This window comes from Sturnira hondurensis, unplaced genomic scaffold (assembly GCF_014824575.4).
Source record: "Sturnira hondurensis isolate 20B ecotype Veracruz unplaced genomic scaffold, ASM1482457v3 Scaffold0000167, whole genome shotgun sequence".
In the NCBI taxonomy this organism is placed as follows: Eukaryota; Metazoa; Chordata; class Mammalia; order Chiroptera; family Phyllostomidae; genus Sturnira; species Sturnira hondurensis.
In genome coordinates, this window is record NW_028072798.1 from 10,346,692 (window position 1) to 10,364,814 (window position 18,123).

The 18,123-nt window shown below is 59.9% G+C and overlaps 2 protein-coding genes across 2 annotated transcripts; both read right to left on the reverse strand.

Annotated features, from left to right (window-relative positions):
- Positions 1-556: 556 nt before the first annotated feature.
- On the reverse strand, positions 557-3,008 carry PRR18 (proline rich 18). The gene is made up of 2 exons (XM_037060763.1): positions 2,857-3,008; positions 557-2,706 (listed from the first exon to the last, which is right to left on the reverse strand). Exon 2 carries the CDS (start codon positions 2,675-2,677, stop codon positions 1,892-1,894), a length of 786 nt encoding a protein of 261 aa, XP_036916658.1. The 5' UTR covers positions 2,678-2,706; positions 2,857-3,008; the 3' UTR covers positions 557-1,891.
- Positions 3,009-6,332: 3,324 nt separating this feature from the next.
- SFT2D1 (SFT2 domain containing 1) lies at positions 6,333-17,985 on the reverse strand. The gene is made up of 8 exons (XM_037060840.1): positions 17,813-17,985; positions 14,002-14,088; positions 13,195-13,277; positions 12,232-12,313; positions 10,101-10,136; positions 8,832-8,890; positions 7,797-7,826; positions 6,333-6,463 (listed from the first exon to the last, which is right to left on the reverse strand). Exons 1-8 carry the CDS (start codon positions 17,873-17,875, stop codon positions 6,424-6,426), a joined length of 480 nt encoding a protein of 159 aa, XP_036916735.1. The 5' UTR covers positions 17,876-17,985; the 3' UTR covers positions 6,333-6,423.
- Between the last annotated feature and the right edge of the window lie 138 nt (positions 17,986-18,123).

Genomic DNA, 18,123 nt, shown 5'->3' on the forward strand with positions numbered 1-18,123 from the left:
GACCAGGGCCCAGAAGGGCAGGCGGGCAGGGAGCGCCCCTCACCCCCCGCAAGCCCATGCTCGCAGCGACAGCGCCGCCCGCTACCCAACCCCCACGAACACAAACACTCGAAGGACAAACCACATCCTAAGTGATCGCTTCCCTTCCCACGACTGAGCGGTCCTCGCCAGGAGTCGAGCCCACCCTCCAACTTCTCATCGCCGTGCCCTCTGGAATTACTTGTGGCAAGAGAAGGGAGTCCCAGTGAGCGCCCAGAGGGGCTGGACTGGGGCCCCCGAGCCCCAGCCTGCGGCCCAGCGTGTGTTGTGCTATAGAACTTGTCCTTTCTTCTGACTGGGGGAGCGTGAAATCCTGTTTAGGTCACCCAGAGAGGAAAGAATCTACAGTTGTTGCTGTTTCTTTAATTATTTTTTTTTCTTTTTAGGAAGGGGGGGAAGGTAGGGAGAAAGAGGGAGAGAAACATCTATCAGTTGCCTCTCCGACACCTCCAACAGGGGACCTGGCCCGCAACCCAGGCCTGGGCCCTGACTGAGAATCGAACACGTGAGCCCTCAGTTCACAAGCTGGTGCTCAATCCACTGAGCCATGCCAGCCACACCAAGTGGCTGGCCCCCTCCCTCGCCCCCAGCACACCCTTCACTCGTCCCCAAGCACCATGTTGCGCGTCCCCACCAGGCTCTGCGCCCTTCCCCCTCTGCCCGAGGACTCTGGTTCTGCATGCGGGGCGTTTTGTGAGCAGCACGTCCAGTGAAGACGTGGGTTTCAGCAGAAGTTGCCCCCGGCTGTGCTTCTAGACAGACGTGTGCATCGGGGGGGGGGGGTGCACGTGTGTGTGCATGCACAGGACTGTGAGTGTGCATGCATAAGCCTGTGAAAGCATGAATATGTGGGTATGCAGAATATGTGTGAGCGTGTCAGTGTGAGGGTTGTGTGATCATGTATGAGTGTGAATGTCAGAGGGTGAGTCTTTGTATGAATACATGTGTGAGCACGTGTGAACATGTGTGAGTGAGCATGTGTAAGAGCGTGCGAGAGCATGGCAGCATCTGTGGGCTCGCCACAGGCCCACAGCGGGAACGCCGCCCCCAGAGCAGCAGGCCACAGTGAGCGGCACTATGGTGGCCACGCTGCTCACGCGCCAGCCCCACCACCAGGGCCGAGTTTGGGGCGCTATGCCTCCTGTGGACTTGGACGATGACCAGGCTGGCTACTTCCAGGCTGTCCCAGGACCCCACACGTTTCCTACTGAGGAGAAACCACCATAAATACAGCCCCATGTCAGTTCCACAGTACATGGCCGCCCTCCTGGACTACACCCTCCTCCTGGCTGTTACCCACTGGGTAACTCGTAGAGAGAGACACCCAAGGGTGTCAGGGACCTAAAAGAAAGGGGGGGCTGAGCGGCATTTTCACCACTGCCTTCTCCCCCAGAGCCGCAAGGACACCTGGGGGCAGGAAGAGGTAGGCCAGGAGGGTACAGGAGGCCAGCTTGAGGGTAGAGAACACAGGTGTGGGGCAGAGAAAGGCGGTGGGGCTGTCCAGGCGGGGGTGGGGTGGGGGGTGTGGTAGGGAGGAGACCAGCTGGGCAGGAGGTGGGCCAGGGGTCAGGGGCGTGTGTCTGTGTCCCACTGGGGCCCGCTTGTTTCACGGGAGCCCAGGACAGGTGTGGAGGACGTCAGACGAGGCTGTGTCTCCCAGGAAGTCACCCAGGTGGCGCAGCATGACCAGGTGTGGGCTGGGGGCCCTGGGTGAGCCTGTCCAGTCCCAACAGGGTCTGCGCCCCGGTGCCCAGGGGCAGCAGAGCCCCGGGAGGTCCACCTGGCTCACAGGCGCCCAGAAGCAGGGAGTGGGCTTGGGAGGAGTCCGACCAGCACTCACAGCGAGCACCTGTCACAGCGTGCTCAGGTGCGGCAGCACGTCCAGGGCGCGGGTGTGGTTGCGGGAGGCGGCAGCCGCCTCGACGCCACGCAGCCACTCGGTGCACCTGCGGACCAGGCCCTCGTCCACAGCCACCGCCTCCTCTTCGTACTCCACGTCGTCGTACTTGTGTCGGTCGTTGAGCAGCGACACCTTGAGCACACGGCGCAGGTCGGCCGGCCGAGGGCCGGGATCTGGGGCCCGCCGGCCACAGGGAGGCAATGGGACACCGGGCGGGTGCCCATCCAGACCTCCAGGGCTACCTCCCCTCCGAGGACCCGTGCCCTTGGCTCGGGGCCCGGGGCCCAGTGGGAGTGTGGCATTGGCCAAGGGCACGGGGAGCAGCCGGCGGGGCCGCACCAGCAGCTGCTGCTCCAGGCGGCGTCTCTGGAGGGCCGGGGTGGCCTCCGGGGTCAGGCTCAGGGGGAAGCGCGCAGTGGCGGCGCGCCCCAGCCCCGACGCAGCGATGTCCATGGCCCCTGCGGGGCTGGAGCCGGAGCCGGAGCCAGCCGGGGCCGGGGCACGCCGAGGAGCCAGGCCAGGGGCACGACGCGCAGGGGGCTTCCTCAGAGTGGCCGAGGGCCAGGAGCGGGACAGCACTTCGGGCCGCGCTGGGGGCTGCTGCTTCTCCCTGGTGGCCGCGGGCGGCAAGGGCGCGAGAGGGGCGCAGGTGGGCGCAGCCGTCTTCCAGGGCCTGCGGGGTGACTGGCGCGTGGTGAAGACCCGCGGGGCCGAGGCTGGCGGCGGCGGGAATGGCATGGCGCCGCCCAGCCTGCAGAGCTGGCGTTCTGGAAGGACAAGGATGGGGGGCCTTTAGTCCACAGGGTGTGGAGCCCGGAGCCCCCCCCCCGTCGGTGGGCGGGGCCACCACTTGTCCTTGCTCCGCACACCCCTCCGTCCAGCCCCATCCGCGCTCTCCCCCGTCCCAGCACCCTCACCGGGGTCGAGAAGCCAAGGACCGGCTTCTCCCCTCCACCAGGGGCTTCTCCCCTCCACCAGGGGCTCCCAGCTAAGCCCCCAGCGTCCGCTGTACCGCCGCTCACTGTGCCCTCTGGAGAGGAGGAGCCGAGGCTGGGACGCGGCTGTTGCATCCAGGAGACAGGGAGACTCGGCGGGACAGCGGGGGGTGGGGCCAGTGGCAGCTCAGCAGAGGCGGGACAGGCGGGGCACCAGGCGCGTCCTCGCGTCCTCGTCGTGGGCGGGTCCTGCCCCTTGCGGAGAACCCTTCCCAGGCTCCCCCAGCCCTGCGGAGGGAAGGTGGCGGGACACACAGGTGGGCGATGGCACCTCGTGCATCACGCAGCTTGGTGTGCTGCCAGCTCAGTCAGTCCTTTCAAAACCAGAGCCTAGTCGCCCGCCAACGGGCGCAGCAGTTGTTCCAGTGACGCTGGAAATGCCAGACAGCACCGTCCTTCTCCGATCACCAAGCGGGGTTTTCGCTCAGTCTTCGCTCACGGTCTTCTGCCGCAGCCCTGGCTCACAGTGAGAACACCTGCACTGTCAACTTATACGAAGTCTGTCCGGGAAAAGTCGTCGCTGCTAACACAACAAGAATGGTTTGCGCAACATCGACGTAACTTGGCAGCCAAAAAGGGTGGACTGGAATGCACATACGTGAACCGTGACTTCACTGCACTTGTCAGCAGGGGCCCCTGACTGGGCGTGTGTGCTGTGCGGCCGTCACATTCAAAGTGACTGAGAAAAGTGGTGAATCTGCATTAGATTTTGCACTAAGCTCAAACGTTCCTCCACAGAAACTTTTCGGTGACTCAAGGCCACGGCTATCGGCAACGATTGCCTCTGCCCGCCGCTCCGGTGTGTCTGGCACAGTCCGGGTCACTGGAGGCTGTCACGGGCCCCGAGAGCGCCACGCACTTCATCCCAAAGTTTAGCCTTTCTGGGTGGGTGGGGGTACACAGGCGAGGGCAGCAGTGGACGGTGTTCTGCTGGGAGTGAGGCCTGGCAATGAGGGGAAGGGGCCCAACACCGTCCCCTGTGGGCAGAGCCCGACAGGCAGCTGCTGAGGAGAGGCTGGGCGGACACCCACAGACCTAGTTCGGCTGCAGAGGCTCAATGGCTGCACCTCCGGCAGCGGCGGCTTCTCCCCGTCCTGCCTCCCAGCTCCAGGCAAGCTTCCAGGGCAGCAAAGGCTGGGGCAGGTTGGCCGTCCCTCAGTTACAGTGGACGTAAGACCCCCCTCACCTGCATCACTCCATGGCGACCTCGAGCTGCTCACAGATGGAGCCCGAGGCCTGCCCGAGTGGCCGCAGGGCCGGCCATGCCGAGGCCAGTGTGCGAGACCACAGTACATACACTCTGAGGGCTCGAGGGGCTTGGCTCTGTGGCTCTGGCTACTGATGTTCACTTATTCGAGATTTAAACCAAGACTTTTTAAAAAGTCCATTAATGCACTTTAAAATAACAATAAACATTTTACATTAACAACCCACTGCATTGCCTTCGTTTTTAACATAAACCAATGATACTTTCTGAAACAGACAGCGAGTGGGCTCTGAGCGGGTCTGCGTGTGCGCTGGCCGGCAGAGGGTGCAGAGCGCTGGAGGCTCTGGCCTCGGGGTGGCCCTGGAAGGAGAGCCTGGAAGGGGTCCCGGGCGGGTCGGGGCCCCCCCGCACCGGGGACACTGCTGCACCGCTGCATCGGTGCACAAGGCGCGCGCTCCAGGGGCCAGCCACAGGCCTGGGGGACAGGCTGCTCTCTTCGAGAACAGCGAAGTGGGGTACAGGTGGCCCGCCGCGCCGCAGGCTCTGCACACACGATGCAACCAGCTGCCGGGCAGTTATTCGGGGAAAGGCTATGGAGGGCCGTTCACACCCACCAGATCCTGCTGGGGACACACATGCAGTGGGTCGTCCTCTGAGGCCCCAGAGCTCATCGTGACAGCCCTCCTGCCCCTGCAGGGAGACCAAGCAGCCCCAGGACAGTTTACCTGGGGCCGGGTGCTCCCCTGGAACCCTGTGCCCTAGAGGCCACAGCACGGTCCCCTGAGTATGAAATTCAACAGGGCACCTGCACACCACGCCGGGCAGGGCACGTGACCTGCCCCCAGGGTGTCCGCTGCTGCTGGAGGCGGGCTGGGCCAGAGGGCAGCCAGAAGCCCCAGCGGGAGCTGCCTCGGGTGGCCCCAGGCGACTCTGCAGCACTGTCCCCGCAGCCATTCCACCCTGGGTCCTTCCCCACCCTGAGGTGGACACCTTCGCCCGGAGCCCCCGCATGCCTTGTCCTGGGACCCTCAGCACACCGCAGCAATGCGCTCCCATGCTCTAGGGCACGCCTCATGCCCAACTCACCGAGATGGCAGCCTCTGGCCTGCAGACACGGCACACCTCCAGGATGGGGCACATCTGCGCTGCCCTCTGCTAACCCCTGCCACCTGGCTGCCCAGGTTTACCGTATTCGCTGTGACCCCGCTCTGGTCTGGCTGCCAGAAGGCGGCCAGCAGGACAGCTCACAGGCTCTGAGGGCAGTGAGGGTGCGGAGCACAGCCATGGACGCCCCAGGCCCCTCCCACACCTGCCTGCCCCACCCCAGCATCCCCTCCCCTCCTGCCCAGCTCTTGTCCTGATGTGTCCCCTCCAAGACACTGTCCCAGGGGGGTGCACTGGTCCATTTTCTCTCCTCTCTGGCCCCCCACCAAGGCTTCAGCCCCCCAGCACAGCAGGCCCTTCTCAGGGGCCCGGCTCCACCAGGCACCTGGCTCCCCTTGCCCCGCACCCACCGGCTACACAGCCTGTCAGCCCCACCTGCACACCAGGACGAGCCCCGCCTCTGGACCCCTAGTGCTGGGCTGGAGGGTGCACCCGAGCCCTGCACCTCTAAGTGCTCGCGTGGTCCCACGACCGTCCTCCTTCACAAATGAGTACCAGGAAGCATGATGGGGGCAGAGACAGTGGCTTCCTCACTCTTCGCAGAAAAACGGCACAGTGTCCAGACAAAATGTTACTAAATGGAACCAAAATACCGCCCACTGAAAAGACTGTAAATTCGATCCAAAAAAGTTATTTTTCCAAGAATTGGTTTATTGCAAAATTGTAAAGATTTATATATTATTTTTTATTATATATAATAAGCAACTTTTAGTTTAAAGTAAAAACTTTCACATTTAAAGTTTTTTAAAAAATATTTTTAAAAATCTAGACATTTTAAAAGAACCAAAAAAGGTGAACACATACCAGGCAGCATAGACTCTCTCTAAATATTCACATCTCAAATGCTGTTTAGAAAAGATTAAAAAACTGGCTAAAAATCATTCAGACCAGCAATGATTAAGAGCTCCTTGTCTTTGGAAGAGACGTTAATGACACATAATGTGGGCAAGGTTACAAGCACTCAACAGTTTAATCACACATGGAGTTTCACCAGCACAGAACTCGGCCCTCACCGTCACCACGGCGGGCCGGGGAGCGAGCGCCGTCTCGGGGAAAAACACGTTTCACCAAAACCGAACAGCAACTTTCAAACGCTCCTTCGGACCAGTTTCTGATGTTCAACTCAGTAACGAAGAGCAGCATTTCATGACCGCGTCCCTGGTGGGGGGAGAAGAAGGCAGAGAGAGCAACGTGACGACCACCTGCCTGCAGATGGCCCCACGCAGACGGCCCAGCGCGGGACGGCTCTGCCACTAGCACCTGGGGAGCGCCGCCGGCACCTCTGCCCAGCATCACTCGAGGAACTGGGCTGCAAATAATCTCTTATTTTCTGAAATGACCCATTTTAGGGAATCTTTACCAGCACATACACTCATGACGAAGAAATAAATTTAAATACCAAAACCAACCTAACCAAAAAACTAATTTTAAAAAGAAATAACAGGCTGAATTTTAAGGAGCAAAATGTCTGTAACTGCATACTAAGAATTATAAGAAATTCCCGTGATGAGACCCAGTCACCTTTTGACACTTCCCCCTGGAGAGCCTGCCTGCACTGTCACCATCACTGACACTCATATGCACTTAAACGCTGCACCGGTGTGCACTGCCAGCAGCCGGCGCCAGAGAACCGAGGGTGTGTGGGTGGCCCTGCACGCTGCTCTCTGGTCCGGGCTCTAAACCTGGGGGTGGCCTCACTCCAGAAGTCTGGCCGTGGCTGTGAGCGCCCGCTGCAGCAGCTGACTCCTGTCCAGGTGACCCGCCCCTGTTGGGGACAGCAGCAGATCTCCAGCGAAGCCCCTGGACAAAGAGGAGCCCCCCTGCCCCGCACTCCTGTGCCGCAGCCAGCGCACTGCACCGGGCCCTGGCTTCTCCTGTGCTCACCAAAAAGAATGATCTGTCCGACACCCATTAGAAACAGAGGTCCTACCGATGCCCTCACTGTCGTCGGGCAACAGCGTGGCTGCTCCTCAAACCTGTTTCCGACTTTCACACACAAGCAAAGCTGTGCCGTAACAGGGCAGTTTTCTGAATCTCAGATTTAAGATTATAATTAGTTTTGCTTCTCCCTCCGTGACTAAGTTAAGTGCATTTCTCTGAAAAAGTATAAATAGCAGTTACCTCTGGACACACAGAGCAAACGTGTGTCTACTGGCTTAAGGCAAGCATTCACGTATCAGAACCAACTTTTAAAAAAATGTGGAATTTGTTTGCCGGAGTCTCCGCGTGCTGTCTGCTGAATACTGACCGCCACGGAAGGACCCAGAATCTCTCGGCACAGCTCCCTGGCCACGAAGGGTCGGGCGCTAGAGCCCTGCCTGTAGGCTCACCAGCAGCAGCGAGTCCCGCCCTCTCGTTTCCATTCGCCTCATTAAAACCCTGTTTCCTTTTGAGAAGACTGTCGACACAGAGCAGGCTCTGAGCAACATTTAACGTGAAGCGGAGCGAAGCAGACCGGAGGACCCGAGGACCCGGGCTCACACAGGCTCACCTTGCGTACGGGATGTAGGACAGACTGTACCTGCAAGAGAAAGCACAGCTGCTGAAACCGCACACGCGGCGGAGGGCGCCTGGCACACCGCTGCGCAGTCTCCCTCCGACTGTGGCCCTGGGCTGCAGCCCTGCCCCCCCCCACCCCGCGCACCTCCCCACGAGGAGCCGAACTTCAACCACAACCTGGTGCACGCTGTCCTAACGCAACGGCTTCCCTTCCAAAGTGGTGGTTGTTTCAAATAGACACAAACAACTGGGAATAAGGCGCATTCCCCCTCAGGGTGAACCCATTCCTAAATACAGATGATGACCGAGGGGTGTTTCTCACGGCCCCTCTGTAACACGGAGAAGTGCGGGTGACACCCGCTGACGGCACACTCATCGGCGGGCCAAAAGGCAGGGACAGGCCCAAAAGACAGGCGGCCCCAGGCTCGGGAAAATGCAGCAGGGCGGCTTGCTGACCATGGAACGGAAGGAACGAGGCTCAGCTCTGACGACGGAGGGAAACACTCAGACGTTTTAATGTGTGGGGACACGCTCCCAGCGTGACGGGGCAGCGTGCAAGGAGGCAGGCTCAAGCTCGAGCCCCCAGGCACTTGTGGGGCCTGTCGCTGCAGCTGGACTGGACGTGTCTCAAGGGGTGACAAAGGCCCATGAAGGGCAGAGGAGCAGACCCCCGACTGGCCGTCACCGCGCACTGCCATAGGGTGGGCACCCGGAGGAGCCCGCACTGCGCCGGTCGGGCACCAGTGCCCAGTGTCTGGCAGGCTCCCCTGGGACGGGGCCTCACTCTGAGGATCCACACGGCGTGGCCTACACGCCTCGCTGCTTCCCTCCCACACACCGGGAGACAAGTGAAGGCTCGGGGGTCCCTGTGAGTGCTGCACCCCACCCCCGGCCCCCCGCCCACCTGCAGGCACCCCAGAGCCCTGTTTAGCCCGTGGGACACGCCGCCGGGGGTGCGCCAACAGCTCTCCTAGGCTCACAGACTGGGGACAAAGCGCTGAGCACGGCCCTGCCAGCACGGACTCACCAGGTCATGGACAGGAACTGCAGGATGCAGAACAGCAGGGCCAGCCCCTTCCGACGCCACTAGCAGCAGCGAGAAACAGAGATAAGTGAGGGTCTTTCCCAGATACTTCTCACAATGACCTTGAACTCTTCCCCTCCAAAGTGTAAGATGACGGCGCCACTTCATTAAATTTTAGTGTGACAAATTTAAAATTTAGTAGATACAAAACTTAACCAGCCATAAGGCACATTTCCTTTCTAAAGTCCCCTGTACCCATTAATTTAAATGCCGCTCAACATAGGGCCATAAATAATTGTTACTGAGTAACTGGGCGCAGGCTGAAAATATTAAAATTCTGTAATGTTAGGCCCCGTTAATTGATGTTAACATTTCTAGAACCGATATTTAAAACCCCGCTTAGTTACTAATTAGATTCACATCCTACGTAGAATGTACAGACTTCACTCATTCTCACTGGTCCTTTTCTTATTTTTGAAGAACTGATTCTACTGTGATCTTCTGGAATAATGTAAAATACAGTCTCCAAGACTTTCTAAATGATATATTTTTAGACTTCCTTGTCCATCTTAAATTTTTACTTACTTAGCTTTTTATTTAATCTACTGCTTATAAACAAACAGGCTGCTAGCCCATTCCAAAATCAGAAACCCATTTTCCACGAGGACGTGCAGAAATTCTTAAGACCGTTCCTTGAGCTCATCCTCAGGAACAAGTGCAGGTAAAACTTCTCACGGGACCGAAGTCCAGTCCTTGCGTGTTCAACACGAGAGCCGGAGCCTCTGGACGGAGCATCCCTAGCCCGGGCACCACCCTTCTCTGCAGCCAGTGGCCTTGCGGGGGCGCTGGAGCTGCCTCAAGGCCTCTGGGGAGCCGCCGGCCGGGACGCAGGGCTGGGAGCACAGGCGGGGGCTGAGCTACGGCAGTGGGCCTTCCTCAGAGCCCAGGGCAGCCGACCGCCTGGTCCCGGGGGCCGGGTTAGCCCAAGTCCCACGTCCAGGTTCTGTCCATTGGCTGGGGTTTGATTTGCGCCCTCCCCAGCGGCTGCCCCACACCCTGCAGGCGGAGCTTTCTCAGCACGGCCCCAGAGCGCCTCGGGCACCACCTGACCCAGGAGCCGCAGACGCACGGTGGACGGCAAGTCTAGCCACCAAACGATGTCACCATACCCTTAAGGGACACCAGTCGTTGGTGGGTTTTAAGGAGCCGGACTCTGAGCACCTCTGCAGTGCTGCGCGGTCAGTGAAAAGCAGGCCTGGCCGAAGCACTTACCCAGAGAGCAGCACACAGGGTGAACACGAAACACAGCTGCAGGGAGAGAGAGAGACCTGTGAGTCTGTGTCCCTCCAAGGCTCGGTGAGCACACGCACACCCATCTGCACGGACGGCGTGCTGCGTGCTGCGGACCGCCGACTGCGCTGACTTCCCGGGGAGGGCGTTCAAGTCTGCGGCGGCGGCCTTCTGGGCCAGACCGCAGCGTCTGGAAAACGGTCTGCTGAGGAGGGAGTCAACGGAACGAACACTCTGTTCTTGGGAGCGATCGCGTGGGTGCGAGCAACACCACCACCCGCAAGGTCGGCTGTGCCCCTGCTGACTCACAGCGGGTCCTACCTGCCTGGCCTTCAGAAGGAGCCAGCTGGGGCCACCTGCACACGGAGGGCTGCGTCATCAGCGCACACTGGGAGGGCCCCCGAGGAGGCAGGGCAGTCAAAGGAGAGGGGAATCTGCGGGGACCGGAGCCCCCGGAATGCCTGGGCGAGGCCCCAGCTCCGACGCCCTGCGGCAGAGCGCCCTTGGTGAGGTCAGTCAGTGCGTTCTCTGGCCTAGCGCCCAGCGACCTGCTCTTGGACAGGGGACAGCAGCTGCCCACCTGCTCTGAAGGGCCGCGTAACGCATGCATCAGAACGTGTCCGCACTGGGCTGGAGGCAGCGCGCACCTCGAGGGTGCTGCGCGTTGGCGCCTGGCTCGGTCACCCTCAGGCACAACACTGAGTCGGCAGCCGATAAGGCCACACCAAGCGTTCCGCCAGCCATGTTACGGCAAGTCATTGCCGAAGTTCTACCGCATGAGTAACTAACTTTCTCTTTCAGGGCACAGCGTGTTTCTAAACGGCTGCCTGGCCTCCCGACCCCGTGTGCTGTGTGAGGCAGAGCAGGTCACTGCATCACCGAGACAGGGCTCGGACATTCTAAACAAGTTAGGACCTCTGTGACTCCGCAGTGAGCCGTGAACTTGCCACAGTCTAGCAGTGTGAGGTAACCTTAGCAACCTAGCAACCTAGGCAGTTCAGTGTTAACGCAGATATTCCCATACGAGCTAATACAGGAAATTCAAAATAACTGAAAAAATTTATACATGGTAATAAATATGAAGTTGAGGAAGGACACGAATAAAAAATTTGGCCAAAATGTTTTTTCCTCAGTTAAGGAGGAGGCAGAAGACACACCTCATATTTGAACACATTTCCAAGTTATAGCCCCAGCTGCTGTAGCTCAGTGGATTGAGCACCAACCTGTGAACTAAAGGGTCACTGGTTCGATTCCCAGTCAGGGCACATGCCTGGGTTGCAGGCCAGTTGCCAACAGGGGGTGCAGGAGAGGCAACCACACACTGATGAATCTCTCCCTCTTTTTCTCGCTCCCTTCCCCTCTAAAAATAAAATAAACAAAATCTTTAAAAAAAAACCCATTTCCAAGTTATAAATCTACTAAGCTTAGCTGTGTTTAAAAAGCTAATAAACAGTTAAGAGGATAAACTGACATTTCAATTCAAAAACATGCTTTCAGGCAAAAGAATGACAAGGAACCCAGAAGACACGCATTAGGATGAGCGGTTCCACGGAGACAGCTGGCCCCCTCTGCCCTCAGAGGGACACACAGAGGGATGGCCTGGGAGACCTGCGTGCGCCGGCCCTGCCCAGAGATACTGGGAACCTCGGTTTGAGAGGGAGGCCCCGACAGCCACCGTCAGAGCCACGGAGGGATGGATGGCACAGCGGCTCTGGTAGTGAAGCCCGGCTGCTGGCCATGTCTGTCAGCTGGTCCAGTGCAAGGCAAGGGACAGAGCCGGGGACAGGCTGCTGAAACCAATGCCAGCGATCTTCCAGCCCCTCCCCCCACCAAAGCACCCACAGCGGACCCTTAGAGACCTCCGTGGGGCGGTCTGCCACTGCGGGTCCACAGGTGCTGGACATGGGGCAGAAGGCCGGGCCCAGCCCGCTGACCGTGAGGGTGGCGGTGCAGGAGCCCAAGTCCTTAGCCCACGCGGAAGGACGTCATCGTCAAGGGCAGCAAGAGCAATGTGACCAAGTCCTCACAGAAAACAGGCAGTGATTCGCGAAACGGAGACACACAGAGCCCTCCAACACAAGCCTTCCAGCCCCCTCCCCCCCTGTCCACTTACGATCATGACGACCGTGGCGAGCCACCGCGTGCTCTCGAACATTTTTTTCAGCTGCTTCACGGGCCCCATCAGAAAGCACGTGCTGTGGGGACAGACGGGAGAGCTGAGGACGGACGGACGACTATGCTGTCTGGTGACAGCCTGTTCAAGGAGAACCCTGTCTACTGAGTGACAGTCTCTCACTGACTGGTCTGTGCTTCCCTGACATTGGCGTGGATGCCATTTCCCGGTGACCTGGAACTTCATAGCTCCCAGTGAACAGAAAAAACCCCAGTGGACAAGGGCATCTGTGTTCACTGCCACCGCCTCACCCACGGCAGAGCAGTGACAGACACACGCATTCACAGTCACAGTCACGGTCAGGGCCCACCACAGCCACTTTCAGACCCACCTGGACAAGACTCATGGTGCGAGCCCAGGAGAGGACTGCACTTGGCCTTGGCTCAGGCAGTTGGCTGGACACTGTCTCTGATCTAGAAAGTTCCTGAAGACACAGATGTCGCCTCCGAAAGCCAGGTGCGCACAGAGGCAGAGTTTGCCCATTGGACGACACTCCACAGGCACCGGCGTGCCCACACACCCCCAGGGCCCTCTACAGGGCGTCCCCAGGGCGGGCTCCTGTGTGTCACCCCAGCCCCACACTCTCGGACCGCTGCCCCACTGGGCTGCAGGCCTCAGAGCGGGGACTAGGGCTCTGGCGACCTGTCTGAAGGGAAGCCTGCCTCTCATCTCCCTTAAGGTAGTGCCCACCTCCCAGACCGGGGCGCAGAGGCCCTGGCAGGCAGCGCAGCCCCGTGCTGGCCTGTCCCCACCACAGGGGCCCGATGCCTATGGACCCGGCAAGGACAGGCTTTGTGGATGAGTTCCCCGGGGGTCAGAGCCGCAGAGCTGTGCCCGAGGAGGAGCGCGCTTGTGAGGAAGGGCAGTGCCGACCGCAGCAGATGCAGCAGGGGCGGCACGCACCTGGCCAGCGCAGCGATGTTCCCGAAGGTGTAGAACACTGCGAAGAGCTTTATGCCACCAGGAAGCCACAGCAGCCCGGTGCCCTGCGGGGAGACACTCGCGTCAGGCACTCCACCACCTCGAAGGCTTCAGCCCTGCGGCTGCCTCGGCCATCGGGGAAGCAAGCTGTAGGGGTGCTCTCGGTGGGGGGTGCTCTCGGTGTGGGGGTGCTTGCCACACGGCCGGCGGGAGCAGGCCTGCTGCAGGGCGGCTGGTTAGGTGACGACACGGGTGCCATCGTTCACAGTTGTGATCTGAGCGGTGCCCCTAAAGTGTCACGGCGTGCTCGAGTGTGACAGTGATTGGTTACAGAGCGACATGCCTGTGACTTTGTAATAAGAGTCTGGAATCAAAGAGGGGCTTTATTTGTGCCGGACCCTGTGTATAGTCTCTAATTATATCATTTCAAAAAGTTAATTTTCAACGTCATTGGCTAGGCGAATCTCGTGTCAATCTGCACGTAAGTGCATGCAAATGAGCAACAGCTTCCTCTACGCTCGTGACCAAGCCCCTCCCTGCTGGGACTCTCCTCCTGCACGCCTGGGCACAGAGGCGGCCGGCGCCCGCACTCCTGACTCCGCAGCTCTGGCTTCTCTGTAACAACAATCCACAGCCCCCAGCGCTGCTCTCTGACCCTTTGTCCTGACCTTCGACCCTCTGCTCAGGAGTAGGCTGGGACCCCCCCACACCCGGTCTTGAAGCGACCCAGGGAACGCACGCTGGCCGTAAGTGGGACACAGAGGCCCCACAACACAAGCTCGGACTCACCAGGATGGAGAAGAAAACACCGCTCACGAAGCAGATGGCGAACCACTTCAGCCTGGTGTTGAAGCTCAGGGAGGTGCCATCGAGGACCTGCAGGGGAGGGGCCGCGTCCTTACTGGAACCAGGCAGGCCCCCAGCCCTCACGCTGGGTGCCGCGCTCCCCTGTGCGCTGCGGGGCCCTCTAACAATGTCACGGTCCCCTGACTGTGAGGGAGGCACCAACACGGTGTGGGGACCAGTGGCCCTGAGGAAACACCACTGCTGTCGGCAAGTGTGACCCCTGGACACAGGGGTCTGTGCCCCTGGACACACGTGGTCTGTGCCCACGTCCAGAAAGCCCCTGCCCAGCAGGGACAGCAGTGCAGACACCCCCGTGTGGACGAATGACACAAGGAGCGAGATGCTATAAGACAGCGGAGGGTCACAACAGTGGGGAGAGTGGCAGTGCGACGAGAAAACGCTGACAGATGCTAAGGGAGGGTGTGGGCGCCACATCTGTCCAGGTCACTGAGGCCCGTGACGGGTCCTAGTGCAGGAACTGCGCTGTCGCTGTCGGGAAACCCAGGGGAAGGGCAGGGGGAGGAGCTGAGCGCAGATGAGGCCCAGCTGCCCATCAGAGTCAGCCTGGGGCTCGGTGTCAGCGTCAGTGAGGCCCGAGCAGGGCCAGCCCCTGGGAGCGCCTCCCGCCCACGGCTCATTGGCTGGGGGTGGAGTGGGGTGGCTGCAGGGACTCCAGGGTGTGCAGAGGGGCACAGCCACCTAGTCACAGGGACACCAGGAGTGTCCACCATTAGATACAGTCGCCTGACGACCTCCACTGTAGAGTTCACTGCTAACCAGCCCGAGAAAGCCTCGGGTGGCGCCCCAGCCGTTGATGAGACACAGTTGTGAGAGTCACGGGTGCCATGGGAATGCTGGCCACGCTGTGAGGAAGCAATCGCTCTGCAGGGCTCACATGGGGCAGCCCAGCACACACTGACCGCTGACCCACAGACACACTGAGACCACCACACGCACCACTGGGACTTGTTTTCCCCGTACGGCTGCACCAGCATCAACCACAGGCGCCCAGGAAACTAGGAACACCCAGGAGGAGTTCACGCACCAAAATGAAAACTTCTCACGCACGTCACCACACACACTTAAAATAAGGCCACATGCTTGTGATGTGTTTACAAGAATAAGGAAGCACACATGAAAGTTTTATATGCAAAAGCTCAAAACATCTTTGGCTACATCCTTACCTGAGTCGATTCACCTGTGAATCCTTACGCAGCATGAAAAGGAGATAATAAATATTCTGTCAAAGTAACATACACCACTTAACGGACTTCAAGTGTTTTTAAAACTTCTGCTTAATCCAGGCATTCCTGTTTCCAGCCACGTCACTTGTTTATAGCAAAACGGATCAGTGGATTTTAAACAGCGATGATCTTGCCTGTAATTTTCTATAACCACCTGAATTTCACTCTTTGATCAGGAAGAACGTCCATCAAGTACATTTTAACTGTGCAGGACAGAACGAAGCCCGAAGACTGCCCATGGCATAGGAAATGACCTACTTGCTCCTGGAAAAACGGGGACAGTGTCCTAAGAACGATTTCTGAATGGCACTGTGGGTCCACAGTGCTGTGAGGAGGGCGGGACAGAGAGGAACAAGCACCCATCTGCACTTTTCCCACAAGTGTAAACTGCCGCCCCACGTCAGTGAATTCACCTGTTGGTTTGCAGCGGCCAGTGCACTTCCCTCTCTGCCTGTGTGAAAGCGGGTTTCGCCCTTGAACCCGTCTGCCACAGGCCGACTCTCCGATGAACTGACACCCGGGCAGTCAGAGGGCTCGCAGAAGCCCCGAGACTTTGTTTTGCTCGGGGCTCCCTCCCTCAGCAGTGAGGTGACCCCACGTCTGCACCGACCTCCCTCGACCCCAACCAGGGCCCATTCCCATGGGAGAAACAGAACGGGGGGTTGGCACCCCTCCACAGTGAGCCCCTTACTGACACCACTGCAGACACGAGTTTCGGGCCGAGTTAGCCCTTTGTTTCTGGCTTGTTGCTTTAACTGGCTCCTCAGATGACTGATTGCCCCGGCCCTCCTCTCCCAACTCAGCTGTACTCCCCACACCAGGAAATGGGACAGGGGACACACAGGTAACACACAGGGGACACAAGAAACGAGCGCAGGCCTGGTGAAGAGCCCAGCAGAAGGAAGGGTGGACAGCGGGGAGGGCGTGTCGCTCGGATGAGACCTGGGACACTTGCCAGAGGCCTTGCCGGGAGGTGATGTGAACGCAGTAAGGGGTGCCCTTCGGAGGGACAGCCTCCTCCCAGGCCCAGGTCCTCGGCTCGTGCTCCACAAGCCGGCGCTGGTCGCCCTTGTCAGACCCTGTCTCCACAGAGCCGCCCTGCACAAGGCCCGTGGGTGCACCCCACCGCACAGGCCAGGCGCTCTCCTTGACCAGCCACGCTCCACCACTCACCCCCGCAGGGTGAGACTCCTCTAGAACTGTCCTTTACCCAGTCTCAGTCCCTCCCACCCACACCGGACACACCATCCATCCCCGAATCACGACTCCTCCCAGCGCCCATCCCTTGCCCCTCTGCCACCCAGGCTGCTCCTCCGGGTGCCCCCCGCGCCCCCTTCTCCCTCCACCAGCTCCCCACGTCCACAAGGGAACAGAGGAAACAGCTGAGGTATCTACGTGACCTTCTCCCCTCTAAACTGCGGCCTCAACAAAAGCGGCACCATCACCTCCTCGTCCCCGAGCACATCGGCCCCACGGCACTTCCCACTCTCACACTGTCCTGCGCAGCAGCCACCACACACGTGCCACTGGAGCCCCTGAAGTGTGGCCGGTGTAGCAGGAAAGAACGTCACACCTGACTGTAATTAACTCAAATGTTAGAATCAAGAATCAGATGGGGCCCGGGGTCGCATATGGTAGAGCAGAGGCTCAGGACACGAAAGGGCGGCCCCATCAACGCACTGGCGGACCCTAGGGCCCTGCAGACACTTCTCGCCTGCCCGTGGACGGTCCTAGTGTCACCGCTGTACTTCGCCCACCGGCAGCGGCTCCGGGAAAGCATCTGCCGGTCTTACAGTAGCGGAACCTCCCGCTCTGGGACCCTGCCCACAAGATGCACTGAACAAACGCGACAAGGAGGTTGGTTAGGACAGGAAAGGGGACAGATAAAACATCCTTACACAAGCCTATTCGATTTCAAACGCTCCAGCTCTGCGACAGGGAGACAAGAATTTGCCAACGAGCAAGTAACAAAAACACTTACCAAGCGGATTCGCTCCTCAGAACCCTCTCAATAGAGGAAGTAACCTATCAGAGCCCATGCCTCAAGAGACTTTTAGTTCAGTTTTACTTCACTGGACTTCCCCCCCCAGCCTCCCTTCCAAAAGACGCCCCCTCCCCCGCCAGCACCGCGTTTATCTGAGGGGCAAAGGGAGGCAAGGCAACTGAAGACCTGGGCCCCCGGCAGCTCGCAGGCTGGGGTCTGCACCCCAGCGGCGCCGGGAACCAGGCGGAGACCGGGGAAGGGCAGCGCGGGGCAGATGAACTGTCTGGGAGGGAAGACAGGCAGCAAATGGGCTCCTCAGTCGGAAAGCCCAACGGGGCGCCGGGGGGCGGTTCCGTTAGCGAGGCTCTGCGAACTCCACGAAAACGTGGGAAGACCCCAAATTCCTTCAGGAAGCAGATGGAGTCCCCCGCATCTACGGCGTGGGCCGAACAGGCCCCGCCCCAGCCCACGGTAGCCCCTCGGCCCGTCGCCGCCACTGCCCCGGGGACGGGCGCGGGGTCCCTACCTGCGAGGTCAGGCCCTGCTCCTCGTCGTCCTGGCCGCTCAGGACCCGCCGCAGCTTCTCCATGGCCCCGCTCCCGGGCCGCAGCGGCGGACACTCGCAGGTCAGCGATTCACGCCCACCTAGGAACCCGGAACGCGAAAGCCCCCTGCCGACCGGAAATCCGGGTCCCGGCTTCCGGCGCGTCGGCCCGGCTGTGCGGCTGCGGTCCCGGCGCGCGCCTGCGTCCCGGAGCCCCGCCACCGGCTAGGAACCCTGCAGCGGGCGTGCCTGGGAGTCGGGTGGGCGCCGAAGGAGGCCAAGGACCAGTCGCC